The sequence below is a fragment of the Peromyscus californicus genome, unplaced genomic scaffold, assembly GCF_007827085.1.
Source record: "Peromyscus californicus insignis strain IS unplaced genomic scaffold, ASM782708v3 Scaffold_1__1_contigs__length_55948999, whole genome shotgun sequence".
NCBI lineage: Eukaryota > Metazoa > Chordata > Mammalia > Rodentia > Cricetidae > Peromyscus > Peromyscus californicus.
This window is the reverse complement of record NW_026294492.1, coordinates 10,472,818-10,493,208: the sequence shown is the minus strand read 5'-3', so window position 1 is coordinate 10,493,208 and position 20,391 is coordinate 10,472,818. Positions and strand designations below refer to the sequence as shown.

Genomic DNA, 20,391 nt, shown 5'->3' with positions numbered 1-20,391 from the left:
GTAGGAGCATATCATTTATCCTTTTTCTAGGGGAGTGATACATTTAGGAAAAGCTACAGCTGATGCTCCGAAACATGAGAAAAAGTATTTTGCTGAACTGCATATGCAGGGCAATTCAAGTTTTTTCTTTTCTTCTTAAAGTTTTGTCTTTATTCTTAATTGAGCATGTTTCTGTCTTTACATGGGTGGATCTGTGGCTGTTAGAGCTAAAGGGGACTCTGCAGATAATGTTCAAAGCCCATCACTGTTTCTGTTTTCTGTGACTGGTGATTTGGAACAAATTGATCTCTATATTAACATGTGTTCACCTCCATTTTCCTTTAAACTGATTCCTTTAAAAATATGGTGTTATTGTGTGTATGCGCGCACATGTGTATGGAGATGAGAGGACAATTGTTTGAAGTGGGTTCTCTCCTTCCAGCTTTACATGGGTTCCGGGGACTGGTGACAGCATCTTGTCGTCGGTGGCTATTTAAACTGAAGTTAATAATAATAAATAAAATTAAAACTTATTTCCAGTGGTTATTATGCACCCATGGAGCTTGTGAGCTGCTGTCTAGGATGACACAGACAGACCATGTCTGTAGTTACCGTAATCTCAGTGAAATAGCATGGGGAAGATTGCTGGTGTGTGTGCAGAAGACTTTGGGTTGAAATGAAACACACAGGGCAGGATCTTGATTATTCTTTAGACATGTGAGTGAACACATACTCATGTCATCCTTTAATTCATCACTGTATTTTTCATTGGAGATTTTCCTTTTAAATAGTTAAAGAATGAAATAAAAGAGCAGTGTGCTGTTATTTTTTTACTTATATATTGTAGACTCTCTGTCATGCACCATTTAGAATAGTGTGAACAGGAATCCTCATGACTATACCGTCTGTGTATTTCTTGTCATATGCTTTATGAAGCTAGCTAGTATGTATTTTAAAAGCTGTTTTTTTTTTAAACTTTAGTTGGAATGGTGACTTCTTGAAGATCATTCCTTGGGCTGAGCATAAACACCGAGCTGAAGATTGGTGTGAGGAATTGGAATGCAGGCCAGTATGAACTAGCACAAGGCATCTTTGTTCTTTGTGGCATGGGTTAATAGGTGGCCCTATGAAAAATTTTGGTGAACCATGGAGTCCTACTTGGTGGTGTTTCCTAACTTGGATTATTTTAGAGGAGCTTTTAAAAAACACTAATGAGTTGGGATATAGTAAAAAAAATTTTAATGAGGAAATACCAAATGTTAAAAGGGAACTGTTTAAGCAATGGTCTTTATTACAGCTCTTCACTTTAACATATTGGCTTTCAATCTACCAAATAAGTAGATACATTTTCATAGTTTAGTCATGATGTATATGCAGTTTTATTCTTGGTTAAATTTTAGTTCTCTCTCTCTCTCTCTCTCTCTCTCTCTCTCTTTTTTTTTTTTTTTTTTTTTGCTTTTTTGAGACAGGGTCTCTCTGTGTAGTTTTGGTGCCTGTCCTGGATCTCGCTTTGTAAACCAGGCTGGCCTCAAACTCCCAGAGATCTGCCTGGCTCTGCCTCCCCAGTGTTGGGATTAAAGGCGTGCGCCACCACTGCCTGGCTTAGTTCTCATTTTTCTAAGTACAGTCTCAGAATATGGAGATGGTGGGTGCTAACAGGAGGCGTGTGTATAGTGAGGTGTGGAGAGGACGGTCAATAGGAGGCACACTCGAATCCCTGTATGCACCACTCATCAGAAACGGGAAAGGACTCTACTTTCCCTCCGGGAGACAAGAGCTGTATCCTTCCGGCCTGCAGAGTGCTAGTAGAGTTGCCAGTCCTCCACGCCCCTGGATGCGGATGGAGCGTCTGGGGAAGGGATGCTGAAGTGGAGCGTTGAAGGTTCAGGCTTTTAGAGAACTGACACCTCCTCACCCCCTTCATGTCCCCAGAGATGGAGTGTGCCTCACGTCGAAGTGTGTCGAATTCTTTTCTGGAGACATGAAATAGCCCCAGGAAAGAAGCCTTTCGCTCCTGAGGTGTGGTCCTCCAAGGTCTGGGTACCACCCGGACACAGTGGAGCTGACAAATGAGTAGGTCCTTTCACACCCATGGAGCTTTCTGGAACAGAGAGGAGGAAAGTACACAGTAATGGAGCAACAGGGAAAGGAGACATTGTGCAGACAGAAGGAAATCTCCAAATTCACAATTAATACCATCCAGCAGATAAGCTGCTATAGTTTGTACAATTAAAATAGTATAAGTAAAGGAATAAAAAAACCATAGCCACCGTGCTCCAATGGATAATCCCCCCCCATGGCCATGCAGATGGTTGCTGTTAACTTGGAGGGCCACAGACAACGTAGAAAGGCGTGGATGTGGGGAAGGGCTTGTACAGAGGGACTGACAGGGCAGACTAAGGGGTGGTGAGGGGCCAGAGTGCACTGGAGCACATAACAATCTTCAAACAACCTGTGTTGAAATACCCTAGGACTGTATAAAAGAGGAACGGAGACTGAGAGAGCTCACTCAGGGCGTTCAAAAGAGGGTAGTTTACAGACATTAGATAGGAGTCCGCAGTAGACTCAGGGAGAATCGAGGCATTTCCTCAGGAATTAGAATAAACATGCAGAGCTAGAATAGAATATCACATATGTAATAAAACAAGTCTGCTGTTCAAGTTACAGGGACTAAAAAGATGACATAGATGATAGAGGAGAAAAATTTAAGAATAATTCAAGCCGGTAATTAGAATTTGAAGGCTTTGAGTTTTCAGATTGAAATGTTCTTTAAAGTATTTCACCCCAAGATTCTAGAATATCAAGAATATGTTCATTTAAAGAGAATGACCTCATTTCCTGAATGGAAATGAAAGTCCAAATGACCTGGAATGTGGATGTGATGGTGTTGAAGGGCAGTTGAGTGAGTGAGTGAGAGAGAGAGAGAGAGAGAGAGAGAGAGAGAGAGAGAGAGAGAGAGAGAGAGAGAGAGATTGCTCACTGAGAAGAGTAGAGAGCCGGGAGTGCCTGTGTTTATGATTCTAGAGCAGGATGCTTTGGTAAGGACAACTGTGAAAGGAGCATCCAGAAAAGATGATGAGAATGAAAGGCAAGTGGCTTCCTGGAGAATGCAGGATCATCCAAGGATGTGAGGGGGTGAACCGGGAGCTGTTCTTGCTGAGATGAGGTGAAGTTAACAGATTGCAGGGTGGCCGGTGTGGCATTGTGTGGGGCAGGGATCTCTGGTAAGAGTGTCAGTCACACCAGGAGAGGGCGCGAGGACAGGACTCTGCTGCACATGGAGCTCTCTTGCAGCACGAGTTACCCACACAGTGACTAGTCTCAGGTGTGTGGATAAACTGCCTCAGTATTAGGGTGCTGTTAACAATCTCACCAGCAGCAACAAAAATAGCGGTTATAAATAAAATTAAGAGCCTGCTCTGTGCTGCACGTCTAAGTTTTACAGCATTTTGCATAATATCATCCCCGTGACTCTAGTGAATAAAAGGAGTCTTAGCGCAGTTTACAGTGATGTGCGCAGGGCTTACAGACTTTGCCGATGGACTTGTTCTTTGGATTTGGTTTTGAGCCCCAGCCACCTGCATGTCATAGCAAGTCACTTGAATGACCCAGAAGTTCACCTGAGAAGCTTAAGTTAATTTTCAGTCCCTTTTTAATCTTTACCCTAGAAGGCAGTCACCCATGGTTCCCCTTGTAAACAGTTCTTGTAGTTTGTGATCCTTGTGTGGGTTCCTTGAAGATATCTGATCCTCACACTGGACAGGGAATGCTGTCACGAGGGGCTTGCTGTGCAGGAGCAGTGCACTGCTGTGTTGCTGGGACCTGGGAAAGTGCATTATCAACACAGATGACATGCATTTCTTATTTCCATGAAAACTGAAAACGAGATTTCTGAATTCTATCTCCAACTGGAATCCCTTGGGGATAATTTCTACCCCCATGACTGCTCGGCCTGCATAGGTGCTTTTATTTGGGCGGCTGGCAGAAGCACCCAGTTGGGTGCGTTGTGTAAAGCTTTTCGGTTTTTGTTAATACCTATCTGGTTGACTTGTGGCATAGCTGTTTCGGTTTATTTTCCATTCTGAGTTTTGAAATCCAGAAAACCAGTTGGAAAATGTTAAATTTCCCATTAACCTGTAAGTGTGCACATACACGTGAGAAGATGCCCCTTCCCACAGACACCCCCACCTCTGTGACCTGCTCTCTTCTCGTCCCCGTCAGTCATTTTCTGCAGCATTGCAGACGGTTGTAACTGTTCCTGCTGTGCTTTGCAGAATGGTGGTGGAGCCTAGCCCCCAGGATGACAGTGAGTTCCTCTATGCTGAGCAGCCTGAGCTACTGCAATACAGGATGCCCCAGCTCACGGTGGAGAAGGCGATGGACTGGTACCGGAGCAGAGCGGAGGAGATAGAGCACCATGCTGGGCAGGTGAGGGGAGAGAGCTCTGCTGCTCGGTGATGGTGATGGTGATGGTGGTGGTGGTGGTGGTGGTGGCGGTGGTGGTGCCGGGTTCTTAGGATTCAATCCACATAGTGCACATGACCAGCCAGGCCAGAAGTCTCAAGTGTATTCACAGGGGAGAAAGGACTAGTCCTTAGTGCTTTGGTTCATGTGCTCTTTGCCCGGGAGTCTTAGTAACTTTCGGATTCTTAGAAAGCAAATGCATGCAAGAAAAGCTTTTCAGAATTGTCCTTTAAAATGGGAACTGCAAATGAGGGTGCATACTGTTCCTGATTTTCTCTGTTTTTTAATAGACGCATTACCACATTAATCCAACAGATTGCATCAGCTTAGAAAGAAATGTTTGGTTGGTCCCCAATTACAGTGATGACCACAGGTGATTGTGATTGTGCCTTTCGGGAACTCTGTTCCGGTGTGCCCTCTGTTTGCCTGAGGCTTATGCCTGACTTCCCGATGCTGCGTTTTGATTGGCTGTGGTTTTCTGTAGTGGTCTCTATCTGTTGTAAAGAGAAGTCCTTGATGAGAGTGAGGACCACACTTAGCTGTGGGTCTAAGGACAAATGGTTGTTGTTAGGGATTATGCTGGTTTAGTTAAGTGGCCAATATAGATTCTCTTCCACGATCTATGACCTCATGAATACAGAGTAGCTGCCTAGGTTTCCAGTACTGGGTACGAGTTCCCTCTTGTTGAGCAGCTCTTGATTCAAGTTAGAGAGCTTGGTTACCCTCAGCTTCCGTGCCCTGCTGCTCATCGGGGTTTGTGGTGTTGGAGCTGGGTAGGACTGTTGGTTGCTTCCCTCCTTTGGAAGCTTGCATGGCTCCCTCTGTGGCTGTGGAAGCCAGTCCTCAGGGAGGCGGCTTGTAGGTGAGTTCCAGCTCAGCGGCCTCTGGACCTGGGTCTGAAGTGCACGGTGTCATCAGCACTGCAGACGTTCTCCCTCCTTTGTGGGCAAGGGTTTAAGCAGCTGTGTGGAAACTAGTTTCTACCCAGTTTTACTATGGATCTCAAGCTGCCCTGCTAAAACTAGACGTTAAGTCCCCTGAGGAGACCAGGGATGGGGATAAGCAGAGGGACTTGGGGTACCTTATATGTAGTTGCCTTATGTCCTGTCATGTGTTTCGTTATCTAAAAACACTCATAATGGCTTTTATTTTTTGCTTCATGTGAGGTACTGACATTTCATGTCATTTGTGATATAATCAAAGTGATATCTGACATGGATTTTATAAAGTCTTAGAGGTTTAATTGATGTGGGACTTCTTTTTCCTTAGTGCCTATAAATGCCTTCAGCTAAACTTGTTTGTTGGTGTAGGAAGAGTTGATGGTGGTGAATTTTCCCCGTAGAAGGCTCCAGGACCATTCCTGCTCGTTCCACTGGTGTCTGCTTCCCTTTCAAGTTTTGGTAGCTTGACTTTAAACCTGTGGACCTTTAAACACTGGGGAAGAGCAGATGTGCTGTCTTCCAGCTGTTCCTCGTGCAGTTTGTGTGTGTTACGCATCAGGTGTTCAGATTCTTCTGAGATTGTTTGTAATTGTCATGGTGACGGAAGCGTACTTCAGATGTGAGTCATTCACCTACAGTCACTATTGAGGATCGGTAGTCCTGGTTTTGCTTGTGGCTCACCCCCTCACACACGCTCCTTTTGACTTCTTTGTGCGGTCTTTCCATGTAACTCACTCCTTACCTCTCTCCTCCTCACCTGCCTGCCATTCCAGCCGTTTTGGGGCTGTGGGTGCTCCTTCTTGTTGTGATGTTTTTCTTGTGCTTTCTATGGGTGTGTTCTCTTTCCCTCTCCATCCTCTTACCCGTCATTTTCCTCGCCACTCTCCGAAAGTAATTGTGTTTCTTTTGGGAATCTGAGAGCTTCCTTCCATCGGGACCTTTTCTGGCTTCTCTCTTCTTGAGTTCACAGCCAGCCTCCTCTTCCCGTGTGCTCTGGATTCTACACCTGCACTCCCCGTGTGTAGGTGGTCCTTCTGCGCACACCTTTAACCTCTCCTTCACTAGGTCTGCCATTCCTCACGTCTCCTCACTCGCCGGTGGGACAGAAAGCTCCAGTTCCTTCAGTGTGTGCTTGCAGAGTGTAAAGTGGAGCTGTCTTCTTCCAGGTTCCTGCTGTAGTTCTTGTTTCCCTCGTAGCTGGATTTAGCCCCTCTGCTCTTGGAGGCAGTCCTCCTCATCTCTGCCATCCAGCTGTGCTTGCTCCTCATCTCTCCAGTCCAGCTGTGCTTGCTCCTCATCTCTCCAGTCCAGCTGTGCTTGCTCCTCATCTCTCCAGTCCAGCTGTGCTTGCTCCTCATCTCTGCAATCCAGCTGTGCTTGCTCCTCATCTCTCCAGTCCAGCTGTGCTTGCTCCTCATCTCTGCAGTCCAGCTGTGCTTGCTCCTCATCTCTCCAGTCCAGCTGTTCTTGCCACTGTCTGAAGTTGTGGTCAGCGAGGCCGGCAGCCCTCTGTTATCCTCACTTAACATCGTTTCTGTTGGTACTATTTTCTTTTCTTTGCAGACATCTCTTCCTCCTGGGTGTCTGTGACCTAGCTCGGGTTTACCCTTGTCCTTGTCACAGCCATTCATTTTAGGCTCCCGTGGCTCCTGCTTGCTTGCTTGCCCCTTACCACTCTTCCCCAGGGGACTGCTGTTAACATAATCTTGTCTGCACATGTGGCCCATTCAAATCTGCTTCTCAAGTACTGCTCCATGATTTATGTCCCCAAGTGTGCACTCTAGCTGCGGACGTTTCTTCCACTGTAGATTCTGGTTTCTTTGGTTTGGACCTTCATTTGGGCGTCTTGCACCAAGATACTGCGTGGGCTGCACACAGGCTTCTTCACTTACTTCACTTGAGTGGCTTTGAGTCCTCAGCATCCTCATCCTCTCACTGAGAAGAGAAGCCAGGCCATCAGTGTAGAACCCTCCTTCTTACCCATGCTCTTCATCTGGTCTACCCAGATTCTGTCTTCTAATGATCTGTTGGGTTCATCCCCTTGTATGTCTGCAGTTACACTGCCATTGTCTTTTTGTCCAGCACACGGGAGGGACCCACAGACATTTCCTCAGTGTGAACAAGTGAATGCACTAGGCGGTGAGTGAGTGAGCAGGACTCCTCATCACCAACAGCTGCAGTTCTCCTGAATACTCACTCTGCTTTCAGTCCATTTTTGATTTATCGTCCACATTAATTCACCCTTCAGTCAATATTGAGTGTTCCTCTCAGAGTGTAAACGTTTATGACATGTTCCTGTGGAACTCTGTCCTTTGGGTACCGCGTGGTCAGTGCCACCTGAAAACAAGAGCAGTTATGATTCCCTACATGAGCCCCTCATAGGATGGGCCCACTAACATTTCCTTGTGGATGTGAAGAGATTGCTCCCCTGGCCCAGCTTGTCCCTGAGGTTACAAGAAATGGTTCCTGGAAGAGGAGACTCTTGGGTGTGGTTGTTTTGAGTTACCCGTTTTCCTGAAAGAGTCCCCAGTTAAATCCATTGGTTCCCTAAGTGTGACGGCAGAATCTTTCCCTGCTCTGCCGTCCATGCCCTGTCTGGGGTGCATGAATGTTTGTTATTTTCCCTGGGGAAAGTTTCCCTCAGTGCAAACTTGTGGTCAGGTGTCAGGTACTGTATTCTCAGTCTCTGATGGCCGAGACCTCATCTTGTATGTCTGACACCGAGATTGCTGTCAGCTCCTCCTAGGCCCTTTGTGTATTTAGAGGAGGAACTGGAGAGGAACGCCAGTGTAGGCTACAACTGATGATTTCCCATCAACTGGAGGATGCAAGTTTATCATTTTGATGAGGGAATCGACGGTAAATGTCAGTCTACTGCACAAGTAAAGGAAATGTTGTTCTTTGTTTTAGCTAAGAAGTAAATATTTATCGGGTGGCTGCAGATGGCTTGGCATGGAGCGGGAGAGCCTGCGGAGCAGGGCCTCACTTTGCAGCACAGTCTGTAGTGCAAGCACAGCTAATTTGCCTTTGTTGCTGCTCTTTATGCCCCATTTCCCTCTGCTTTTGTTATTCTAATGGGAGCATTAAGATGACTCTCCTTCTTGCATATCTGTATCATCAGTACATCTTGCTGATTGATACATTTGAAACAGTTTGATGCTGATATTGATGCTGATATGTTTGATAAAGAACTCCAGTCCTTTTGTAGTAAGACACATTCTGACTATGACATTTTTTTTTTTAAAATGTTCAGGGAACACTAGGCAGTTTTTCTTTTTTTAAGATTTATTTATTTATTATGTATACAGGAGAGGGTGCCAGATCTCATTACAGATGGTAGTGAGCCACCATGTGGGTGCTGGGAATTGAACTCAGGACCTCTGGAAGAGCAGTCAGTGCTCTTAACCTCTGAGCCATCTCTCCAGCCCCTGACTATGACATTTTGTAGAACTAGTTACGTGCTCATTTCTACACTGGAGGCTTCCACTACTGTCGCTTCTCAATTTTAGGTTGACTGTTCCTTGTCACTCATACGCCTTGGAGTGGAGCGCCATATTCCTGGCTTGCTGGGTCTCTGTGACGACTTGGTGACTCTGGAAACACTGGTTTATGAAGCCGGCTGTGACTTCACCCTCACTCTGAAAGACCTGCAGCAGAAGAAAGACTTTGAAAAGCTCCGATTGCTGATGGAGCATGTAGGTGCCCTCTGACCCTTCTTCTGAGCATCCCTGAGCTGCTATGCTGTGTGTGGCACAAGCCAAATAGGACATATGAGAGCCTAGTAAGGCACACGTGTGGGCAGATTCCTTGACCCTCCTTCCTGCCTCTGTCCGTGCATCCCCTCATTTCCATCTCCCATAGCTTCCCTTTTCTCAGTAATTTCTTTTCCTTAGCAGCCGTCAGTGAGAGTTGGTTGTGTTATGTAAGATCCGTCTTAAGAGTGGTAGGTTTATGCTGGGCGTAGTGGCGCACGCCTTTAATCCCAGCACTCGGGAGGCAGAACCAGGCGGATCTCTGTGAGTTTGAGACCAGCCTGGTCTACAGAGCGAGATCCAGAAGAGGCACCAAAACTACAGGGAGAAACCCTGTCTAGAAAAAAACCCCCCCAAATCCCCCCAAAAACAAGAAAACAGGAAACTCCAAAAAAAAAAAACCTAACCAACCAACCAAACAAACAAAGAAATAAAAATATTGAAAAGAGTTGTAGGTTTATGTCCTGGATGATTATGAGAAGTGATGGTGTACTTTTAGAGAGGATTGATAAAATGAGCCATGTCATAAAGGGGGACAGTGAAAAAGAAAAAAAAAAAAGAATGGGGGAGGCTTGAGGCCTTTACTAGTGAGATTCTGTTCCCAAGTGGCTCCTTTCTGGGGCGCGACTGCTCATCTGTCTCAGTGTCTGTGCTTTCTTCCTTTACCTCTCACGTGGTCTCAGATGTCTCTCTCTTACCTCCTCTCACATGTTCGTTCTTGTTCTTTCTCTGGGTAGAATCTCTCTTTGCTATGGAGGACCTCATGGCTGAGCAGAGGCATAGGGTTTTCCAGAGCTGGGCCCAGGCCTGTGGTACCCTAGGCCAGTTCCAGCCTGCATAGATGGGATGCACAGTTATAGGCACAGTGTCCTAACCAACCCTAGGGGAAGATGCACATTTTCCTACTAGTGGTTAGGCCAGAAGTGAGTGGGACCTGCAGTGCTTTAGAAAGTATGGAGCTTACCATTAGTCTGACATGTCTAACAGAGTACAGTGTTTAATTGACTGCTTGCTTGCTGTGGTTAATTATACTTGCAGTGTTCTGAGGACAATTATGTGACCAGTGCTTACCAGTGGATGGTTCCCTTTCTCCACCGCTGTGAGAAACAGTCTCCTGGTGCAGCCAATGAGCTATTGAAAGAATATCTAGTAACTTTAGCCAAAGGAGACTTGAAATTGCCCTTGAAGATATTTCAGCATTCCAAGCCTGATGTAAGTAGCAACTCTAATTTCTTCATTTTTTTCCCCCATTAATCTGTAGTATTAGGTATAAATGCCTTGTAAAGAAATTCCTTTAAGTAGAAAAAAACTGTCATTTTGTTCTTTAAAAATGTTTCAACATTGTCGATGTACATTTTCTCCAAAGTTTACACAGTTATGATTATTTTGACTCATTCATTTCATATTTCTTAGTACTGTTAGTACTAAGATCTATAGTTGCAGATGTTGAACTCGTAACTGTGAAGACATTGCACTGATGTTAACTCATTCCATTTCTTTAGTAAGGGTAGGAAGTGCAAGGGGATTTGTGCTGTCGAGAGTTCATGCTATCGTCTAGGTCTTCTAATTCTACACCCCTGTTCTTGTTCAGGGTATTTGTGATGTCACTAATAAGTGAAATGCCTTCTCTCAAGGACATTCAAGTGGTTTATGCAGGTCTTTAGGTTTTCATAAGGACATCCTTACACACCCCGATGATTCTTACAGCTGCAGAAGACTGCCTTTTTAAGTTTGTTTCTGTGCTGTTTGAGTTCGCTGGAGGGAAAGCCATTTTGTTAGACACAAATACTTTTGCACTGTGCAAATCTCTTAATTTTGTGAGAGATAAATTATGCTGTTTCAGGCAATGCAGTGGCTCCCATGTCATTGGAATGGGACTTTAAGCAAGATGGTACAGTCCCTGGAATACTGTCATGAGATCAGAATTTAAGCCTAAGGCACTTCAGGCTTCTTCCGGGGTTAGTTCTGGTTGAGCTTCTCATACTGGCCTCAGCACCGTGAACCTCACTGACATGAATAGTCATGGCATTGAGTAACCCAGACAGGAAGGAAAGCATTGCTATATCCTATCCACTTCTGGGTTTGTACGATGGTCGCTTGTCCGGGACACCTCTGCTCATTGGTTATTTAAAGTTTTCACCTTCTCATAATCAGCTTCCATTACTCAGTGACTGGTTTTACATTTGGGGTGAGCCCTGATGGGCGCTGATGGCAGCAGAATAGCACATGCGATGCAGGATGGATTGACTCTGAATGTTTTATGAGGAATGAAGAATTGACTTTAAATTCTTCCTGCAGTCTCGTTTGTGATAGGTCTTCCATATGGGATCTTGTAAATCCTTTGTATATAGTCAGCTCTTTGTTGTTTTTACCTGGAAATTTAGCATGTGCTTTTGAATAAAACATACAGCCATTTGCCTTTCTTGAAATATGTAAATACTAGACAGGTACCAGGGTGTTAGGCTCTTTCTTTCCAGGACCGCCTCCATATTTCTCAGCGTTACCTTCCTGCAGTACAGATTTCACCATGTCATTTATCTGTGGACGTGTCCCCAGTGGCTTGTGATTGTGGACTGGCTAGCACTGGGCACTCTAGAGTGACTCGGGTGGGGCTCTGCTTCCAGTCTGCCCTCATCCTTATTTCTCTCCATGAGCGCATGAGGCCATTGACAGGGAACTTAACTTTTTACCTCTCCAGGGCTCTTGTTTGGCCTTTTGTGTTAGTGGGCTAATTGCTCCATTTACAAGTGCCTCTCTCCCTCCTCATTTATTTGATAAGTAACTGTCCACTTTGTGGTCCTGCTCCTTTAGATGTTCTCTGAAATCTGTGTTTTCTAGGTGCCTTGGCAGAAATTTGTGCCTGCCTCTACGGTGTCTTCTTCCTCCCTATGACGTCTGTGTAGTCGGGTCCAGCAGCCAGATTCCTTTGTGTTTGGAGTCATGGCGGAAATTGGTTTCCCACTTAAAGTTTATAGCAGAATTTTGTTTTCTTTGAGTACTTGTATAGGTGTCTTCTTTTGTTTTTTGAGATCCCTATTTTACTTGGAGTTTGTTCTTTTGTATAGTGTGTGTTATAGATATAATTTCATGCTGTCTCAAATAGCTACTTAATTATCCTAGCAGAATTCATTAAAATGTTTATCTTTGCCCCAGAGACCTAAGGTGTTACCCTTGTTATAAACTTAAATTTTCTTTTGCATGTGCATCTAATTCTAGAATGTCCATAATATTCTGGTGACCTGTTTATTATGACACTAGTTCTCTGGTGATTAGAGATTGTGGGGAACGTTTCAGTAGCTGATGAGTATAATACTCCTTTCCAGTTTTGTTTCCCCCACTGTTTTGTCAAAGTTGTCCTGGACAGTTTCCTGTCTGAACCTTAATATCAGCTTGTCTAATTTCACAACATAGTTTATTTATATTTTGACTATGATTTTATTGATTTACAAGTTATTTTATGGAGACTGATAGGTTCATTGGTTTATAAAGGTCAACACCCTTTCCAAGATTAGGTTGTATTATTCTATATGTTTTGTATTTTAGAATAAAGAGTGTTTACAATACCAAGCATGGATTCCCCTTCCATCCATTGGTCCTTATGTTTAATTAGGCGTCTGGTTACCACAAGATCTTGCTGGGGTGTCAGTGTTTGTAGACTTTACAGCTGGGTAGGACTACTGATTGCTCCTCTCTCTCAGCATCTTACGAAGCACTTTCAGATAGTATAAGAGCTAGTCCTCAGGGAGGAAACTCCCAGGTCAGGTCTAGCTTGGTTCCTTCATGTTCTATGTCCAAGACAGCCAGGGACAGTGGCAATAGCCCATACTGTTTTAGGAGACTCTTACATTTCCTGACCAACAACTGGAGGGCAAGTTCCCATAACACTGGAGATTTTGTTATATAGTCCATAGCTCTTGGGGACACTCTGTGTGTCATGACCACACACACACACACACACACACACACACACACACACACACACACACACCCATGTATTCATGATATATGAATTTTAAATAAGTCTAATAAAGTTTCTTCAGATGGTACACATTTTTTATTAAATAAATTTTTATGTTTTTAATGTTTTGTTTTGGTTATATGGTTTTCTCTAACCTCATTTCCTTTGACTGTTTATCATTTGGGTTTATAAAAACTTGGGCTTCTATGTTAGTTTTATATCCTGTTATCTCACGACTCTTGTATGGCTTGATTCTCTGATGTTCTCTAGATATTTTATCAGATTATGGTTTTTTTCTAGTTGTCCATAGTGTATAATTTTAAGACTTTATTTTTCTAAATTCTGATTCTCCTGGATTTTCTTGCTGCTACATAGCGCAGCTCATACCCTACTGCTCATGGTGGGAGGACCAGTTTATCAGCTTCTTAGCACTTCTGAATAGATGTCCTTCCTTTGGTTTGAGAAAGAAGAAAGGATGGTTTCATGGTGGCCACAAGGGTATCAAGGAATGATGAGAGCAAGAAGTATCTCTTAGGCTGTATAAGTTGAGACATCATTTCACAGGCAAGGATCAGTCGTCTTTAGAGCACTGGGATTTATGTATACAGGGCTTGTTTTAAGAAAGAAATGCTCGGGTTTGAAGAGAAAATATCACAGTCAAGGGCACAGAGAGCAGAAGGATCTTTCTCCAAGTGGTAAAACAGTGTTCATTAGGCCAGCACGTGCAGGACACACGCCAGGAACCATAGCATCAGGAGATGTCCTGTTGAAGTCTGCATCAAGTGGAAATAAACCTGGGTTCCTGATAGGCTCTAGACCCGGGCAGAATGAGTCCTTGAGAACATATCCTGGGTAAAATATAGCTAAGACAAGGAGACATGGTCAGCCTTATGTCTAAGGGAGAAGCATACTGTGGTCTCTGCACTGCAGATTTTGCATTCTTTGTATTAACCAAATGCGTTCAGCTAAACCTGGATCAAAATGCTTGAAGAAAATTTCTATGTATACTGAACATGTAGAATTTACTATTATATGTAATTAAGAGATGAAATAAAGTTTGTGGTAGAGTAACATAAGCTCTCAATGTATATTAATGGCTTTATTCCTTCCTATGACCTCATGGGATGGTGCTGCTAATACCTTGGCCGTATAGATGAGAACAATAAGGCACCATTTGGTTATTTTTCTGTATTTTATAAAATGCTCCAAGAATAGGAACCCTTGCTTTGTGGTGAGAAAGAAATATTCTATGTGGAAAGAGGCCTGAAGTGGCCATCTTTGTGCTTTGGAAGTCGAGTGTGCTCTGTGGTGGTGCCACTGCCTTGCAGTTGGTCACCTCGGTAGGATGGCAGCAGTACAGTGTAGTTACCGAATAACATGTATGCACATGGAAAACAGTAGGCGCCAGTGTGTGTAACGCTACTTCGGGAGTGTCACATACTGTTGTAATTGAACACACAGAACTTGGCTTTCATGGTAGAAATGTTGTATTTAATATTACTGCCTTTATAATTCCTGTGTCATTTGTTACTTTCATCTCTTTTATTTGGAATGGGACATAACTTGAAGAGCCTGATTTTTGCAGACGAAGCTTATGTGTTACAAATGATCTTTTCTAGCTGATTCTGTAATTAAAATGTGATTTCCTTTAGAATTATTAAATGCCTCAGAAGTCTGTAAGCTACAGGAAAATCACGAGTTGTTTCTTTGGCTGACTAATGGCGCTGTTTAGTGTTCTGTTAACAGTGGTACTGGGATGCGGAGAAACCGACGCTGAGTACAGCTTGCTTTGTTTTCTCCAGCTGCCGCAGCAAATGATTCCTGACCAGGACCAGCTGATGGCAACAGCACTCGAGTGCATCTACAGCTGCGAGCGGAGTGACCAGCTCGCTCTCTGCTATGACATCTTAGAGTGCCTTCCACAAAGGGGATCGGGGTAAGAAGTCCAGGAGAGACCAATCTCCCTGAGTTGTCGTCGTCTTCTAGTGTTTAAAACAAAGGCACCGCTTCTCTAAGTGTTCATCAGCAGAAAACTCTGAGACTGTGAGCAAAAAGAAAAGTCTGGGGGTAGCGCAGAGGGGAGTGCATGCTGTCAGTATTCATGGGGCCCTGAGTCTACCCCAGCCCTGAAAAACGTAAAGGAGAGCCATACAGAGAAGAAATTAAAAGTGTTGGGCAGCTTGGTGTCTGGAGAAGCCTTCATTCTTTTGTGACTAAACGGGTGTTTTACTGTGATTGTAATCTCTGCTGTCGTTTAGTTAACCGTGACCTTCACACACTGAAAAGCAGGAAACACCAGCACTCTAACAGGAATCCTCTAAAAGTCGACAGCAGTGATTTCTTTGTTCATAAATTGAGCTTTAAGTGTTTTTCTTTTCTTGTATTTATGGACTAAGTGTATTTATTTTGTGAGTTCTTCCTTCTTCCTTTGTATTTAGTAGCTCTCTCTCTGGATGTCACATATAGCTGTCACTCCCTCTTGCAGTCTCGTTCCTAAGCATCCCACGTGATGCTCACTACAAGTCAGGGCCTCGTCTGCACGCCTTTGGTACTTCAGCCTCTCTGTCTGGGCGTGTGTTAGAGACAGCCGAGTAAGCCAGTGGAGGCAAGCCAGGAAGCGGCGTCCTCCGCGCTCTCTCTTCATCCTCGTGTCCAGGCTGCCGTCTTGAGCCCCTGCGCTGGTTCCTCTTGCTTGTTAAGTGTAACTTGTAAACTCAATAAGCCCTTTCCTCCCCACATTGCTTTGTTCATTGTGTTGTCATAGCAGCAGAGAGCAAGCCAGGACTCCTCCTTTACAGTATTATAGATTAATTCCACAGTTAAACTGTAAGTGATTGGTCTTCCTACCGCTTGTGAGCGGTGCTCGTGAGCGGTTCCACCAGCACCACCGTGTAAACAGGGTTGGAACAGCAAGATGGGATGGTTTCTCTTCTTCAGCTTTCTCTCTCCCCTGGATTGGATGAGTCCTGCTGTCTTTGGGTTTTTATTCCTGGGCGCCTGACAGAACCTTGAAGTGGTCAGAAGGACTTGATAATCTCTCAGCTCCTTCTTTTCCTTGCCCCCCCACCCCGTTCTGAATCCCCCTCCTTGGATTTGCTCTTTGTCTGTCTTTGGTGTGAACAGAGTCCCCTGTCTGCTGTGCAGTTCTTTCCTGGGGACTTGACCTCTCCTCTCTGTATGTTGTGTATTGCCTTTCTCCTTCCTTTGTGACACAGCCTCTCACTTGATGGAATACAGTCTCACATAGCTCCCCATCAAACACAGGAATGCCATAGTTAGACCTCAAACACAGGAATGTCAATTAGACCTCAAACACGGGAATGTCAAGTTAGACCTCAAACACGGGAATGCCATAGTTAGACCTCAAACATGGGAATGCCATAGTTAGACCTCAAACACAGGAATGTCAAGTTAGACCTCAAACACGGGGATGTCAAGTTAGACCTCAAACACGGGAATGCCATAGTTAGACCTCAAACACAGGAATGTCAATTAGACCTCAAACACGGGAATGTCAAGTTAGACCTCAAACACGGGAATGCCATAGTTAGACCTCAAACACGGGAATGCCATAGTTAGACCTCAAACACGGGAATGTCAAGTTAGACCTCAAACACGGGAATGTCAAGTTAGACCTCAAACACGGGAATGCCATAGTTAGACCTCAAACACGGGAATGTCAAGTTAGACCTCAAACATGGGAATGTCAAGTTACACCTCTATACTAAGGTGGGGGTTCTGACTCTCTATGGAGTTCTGAATTTACCTTTCTTTCCCCGTGGTTTCTCAAAGCCTTGCGGACAAAACTGACACCATTCTGAATTAGGCTTTCCCTCTGTGGACTAGCTAGCATCTTGTGGTCCTCCTTAGTGTTCTGAAATATACTACGGTTGCATTTTTGATATGAATTTTGCCTCAGTGTGTTGTTCATTGGTCTGTATCATTCATTCTCCTTCAGTCCTGAGAGGATAAGGCCTGCTGGCACATTCCTAAATAGTTCTGTTTTTGTCTTTGATGGGTTTATTTGTACTCTCCTCTCCACCACCTCCAAATCTTGTTATTCAAAGGTTAGGTCTGCCAGATTTAGTATTTAATTGTAGATCTTATTTGTTCATGTATTTGTTTGCATCTCTTTTTATTTTCCTCACATTTTGACCTTTTATGAATTGATCTGGTCAATTTTATGATTGGTCAATTTTATCTTCCAATTCAGTTTTTTAATTTTTTTTTTTGGCTTTTTAAGTTCAACAAACTGTTTCTTGTTCATTCAAAAACAAAACTGAGAGTCCTAGTCCCAAATGCATAGATAGAAGCCCTCCTCTTTCTCCCCCTCCTCCCCATTCCCCAGCTCTCCTGAGAGCATAGATAGACACCCTCCTCTTTCTCCCCCTCCTCCCCATGACCCAGCTCTCCTGAGAGCGTAGACAGACACCCTCCTCCCCATGATCCAGCTCTCCTGAGAGCATAGATAGACACCCTCCTCCCCATTAACCAGCTCTCCTGAGAGCATAGATAGACACCCTCCTCCCCATTACCCAGCTCTCCTGAGAGCGTAGATAGACATCCTCCTCCCCATGATCCAGCTCTCCTGAGAGCATAGACACCGTCCACCCCATTACCCAGCTCTCCTGGGAGCATAGACACCGTCCACCCCATTACCCAGCTCTCCTGAGAGCATAGACAACATCCTCCCCATTACTCAGCTCTCCTGAGAGCATAGATAGACACCTTCCTCCCCATTACCCAGCTCTCCTGAGAGCACGGACACCATCCTCCCCATTACTCAGCTCTCCTGAGAGCATAGATAGACACCCTTCTCCCCATTACCTAGCTCTTCTGAGAGCATAGACACCCTCCTCCCCATTACCCAGCTCTCCTGAGAGCATAGACACCCTCCTCCCCATTACCCAGCTCTCCTGAGAATATAGACACCCTCCTCCCCATTACCCAGCTCTCCTGAGAGCATAGACAACCTCCTCCCCATTACCCAGCTCTCCTGAGAGCATAGACACCCTCCTCCCCATTACCCAGCTCTCCTGAGAGCATAGATAGACACTGTCCTCCCCATGACCCAGCTCTCCCGAGAGCGTAGCTAGACACCGTCCTCCCCATTACCCAGCTCTCCTGAGAGCATAGACACCCTTCTCCCCATGACCTTGCTCTCCTGACAGTTCTGCTGTGCACATTCTGTTTGTGTCTGGACCTTTACTCTATGCTTCTTCCTTTTGAGTAGTTCTTGACCATGATTTCTATTGAGGCACTAAGACATTGATTGGAGCCTTGTCTCTGTGGGGAGAAGGTTTGTTTGTAGGTACCCCTCGCCATCACACGATGAGGAAAGCACATTTAGGGTGTGTGGAAGAAAACTCCTGAAGAAAGGCTGAGTCTATAGAGACGGACTTATTAGAATTTCAGTATGGTGGAGAGATTGGAATATTGCAAGTCCAGGTCACCTTATTGTGGGCTAGTTCTAGCCCTCTGGAACAGCCATTCCTTGGCTACCTCTGGGTCTGAATTAACATGTTGTGACAAACAGAAAACTTTTAGAATCTATTAACTTAGCAGACAGCTCGCTTCCACCAATCCAGAAGCTAAGAATGTCGTCAGATAGCATGTGAGGCCTATAGGAAAGCTTCGCCCGTCTTGGCTTACTTGCCTCTCTGATGTACCCTCAAATTTATTTTCAATTTCCTGTGATTTATAACTTCCTTTATTCTGTGAAACTATACAAACTTCAGGAAACTGCTTCCACACTGGAGCATGGGTAACCCAAACCTGTTTCCAGGCCCTGGTCACCGAAAATGACTCCAGAATACAACTCTCTCTTACTCCCTTTAAGAGGAGAGCTCTGGTTTTTGCATTGACAGGTGCATGTTTTATCTTGAGTAAATATTTTTGCATGTGAAAACTTACAGACGATTCTTTTCTTGTTGGTGTCAGTGTGTGTAGATGTAAGCATTAAGTAGGGATGGAGTTCATGGATCTTGGACACTTTTATTTAATTCAAATGTTACCTCTTGTCAATCTCTCTCAGCTGTGAACTCACTTTTGAGTATGTCGTCCCTCTACTTCAGATGTCAATAGAATGACGTCCTGTGTTCCTCCAGAAGAGTGAGTTGACTGACTGTGTGAGATAAAGGGCAAGGGAGGTGCGTGTGTGTGCATGTGTGTGTGTGTGCGCGCGCGTGCGTGCGTGTGTGTGTGTGTGTGTGTGTGTGTGTGTGTGTGTGTGTGTGTGTATGTGTGTGTGTGTGTGTGAGATTTGGCTTGTACACCTTCAGGCCGTCCTCAGCTTTCAGCACACATTGGTTCCAGCAGTGGTTGACGCTTCTGTCTGACACTTCTTGGCTTGGCTGCCCGTGGATTGGCATCCTCTGCTGCTTGTAGCCCTACTGCAGACATTGACTTGTTAGCTTTCCTACTGTTCAATCCACAGCTTCCGGCTTGTGTTTTCTATTCATCTCTGATCTACTTTCGCATTCTTTGGTCCTGTATGTGTCTTACCCTCCCTCCCTCCCTCCCACCCTCCCTCTCACCCACCCACCTTCTTCGTGTTCCTTCACCTTGATGGCTTTGGAAAGGAGTGGAGACAAGTGTGCACTTTCAGTCTGTTGATTCTAATCTCTTATCTCATTATGGCAGGCTCAGGCCTTTATGCTGTAATACTGTTTGCAGCTAGATCACTGGTGTTTGTTTAGTTTTGTTGTATTTTTCTGGGGATGTGGGGTCTATGGCATCACAGTCTTGAGCATCCTCTTCTCATCAGACTCCAGAAGGGTTGGTAGATCCGCCTTGTCAGTGGTGAAGCTCGACGGAGACTAGTTACTTTCCGTAGTTGTCCTTTAAACAGGGAAAGACAAACCAACAGGCGTTGTTTCTTAAACCCACACAGGCGTGTCCACAGGCGACTTCACAGCTGTGACCTTCGTTAACTCGCAGAAGTCTGGTAGGATAGATTATGCCAACAAGATTTTTATAGCAAACATCATTAATGATCCTTGAGACTGTAACCCAGAGATATCGGAGTGACAGAGGCCAAGCTGTCCTCTACACAGGGAAGCAGGATGCACGGATCCCTCACTGACACCTGCCCCAGGAGCAGGAGCAGGGAAGCGCTTCCTCTCAGGGTCCTGTCCACTAAGCCAAGCAGACAGAATCGCTACTTCCAACTTCAGTGTAAAAGAACAGCAGTGTATCCAGTTGGACAAAGTCTGTGCATCTTACCTAAGCAGCCTTTGGATCGGGTTAGAGGCTTCTTAGCCGTTGTATTCGTGAATGCCAGTTGATCCAGGAGGTA

At 44.8% G+C, this 20,391-nt stretch overlaps 1 protein-coding gene across 5 annotated transcripts in view; it reads left to right on the top strand.

The window, feature by feature from the left end:
• The window catches only part of Nbas (NBAS subunit of NRZ tethering complex), a 281,500-nt gene that overhangs the window by 90,084 nt on the left and 171,025 nt on the right, over positions 1-20,391 (top strand). For all 5 annotated transcript variants that reach the window (XM_052745880.1, XM_052745878.1, XM_052745879.1 and 2 more), the window contains exons 22-26: positions 961-1,044; positions 4,254-4,407; positions 8,894-9,079; positions 10,175-10,348; positions 14,897-15,030. In XM_052745880.1, coding sequence (XP_052601840.1) covers positions 961-1,044; positions 4,254-4,407; positions 8,894-9,079; positions 10,175-10,348; positions 14,897-15,030 — 732 coding nt within the window. The remainder of the gene's footprint in view (positions 1-960; positions 1,045-4,253; positions 4,408-8,893; positions 9,080-10,174; positions 10,349-14,896; positions 15,031-20,391) is intronic.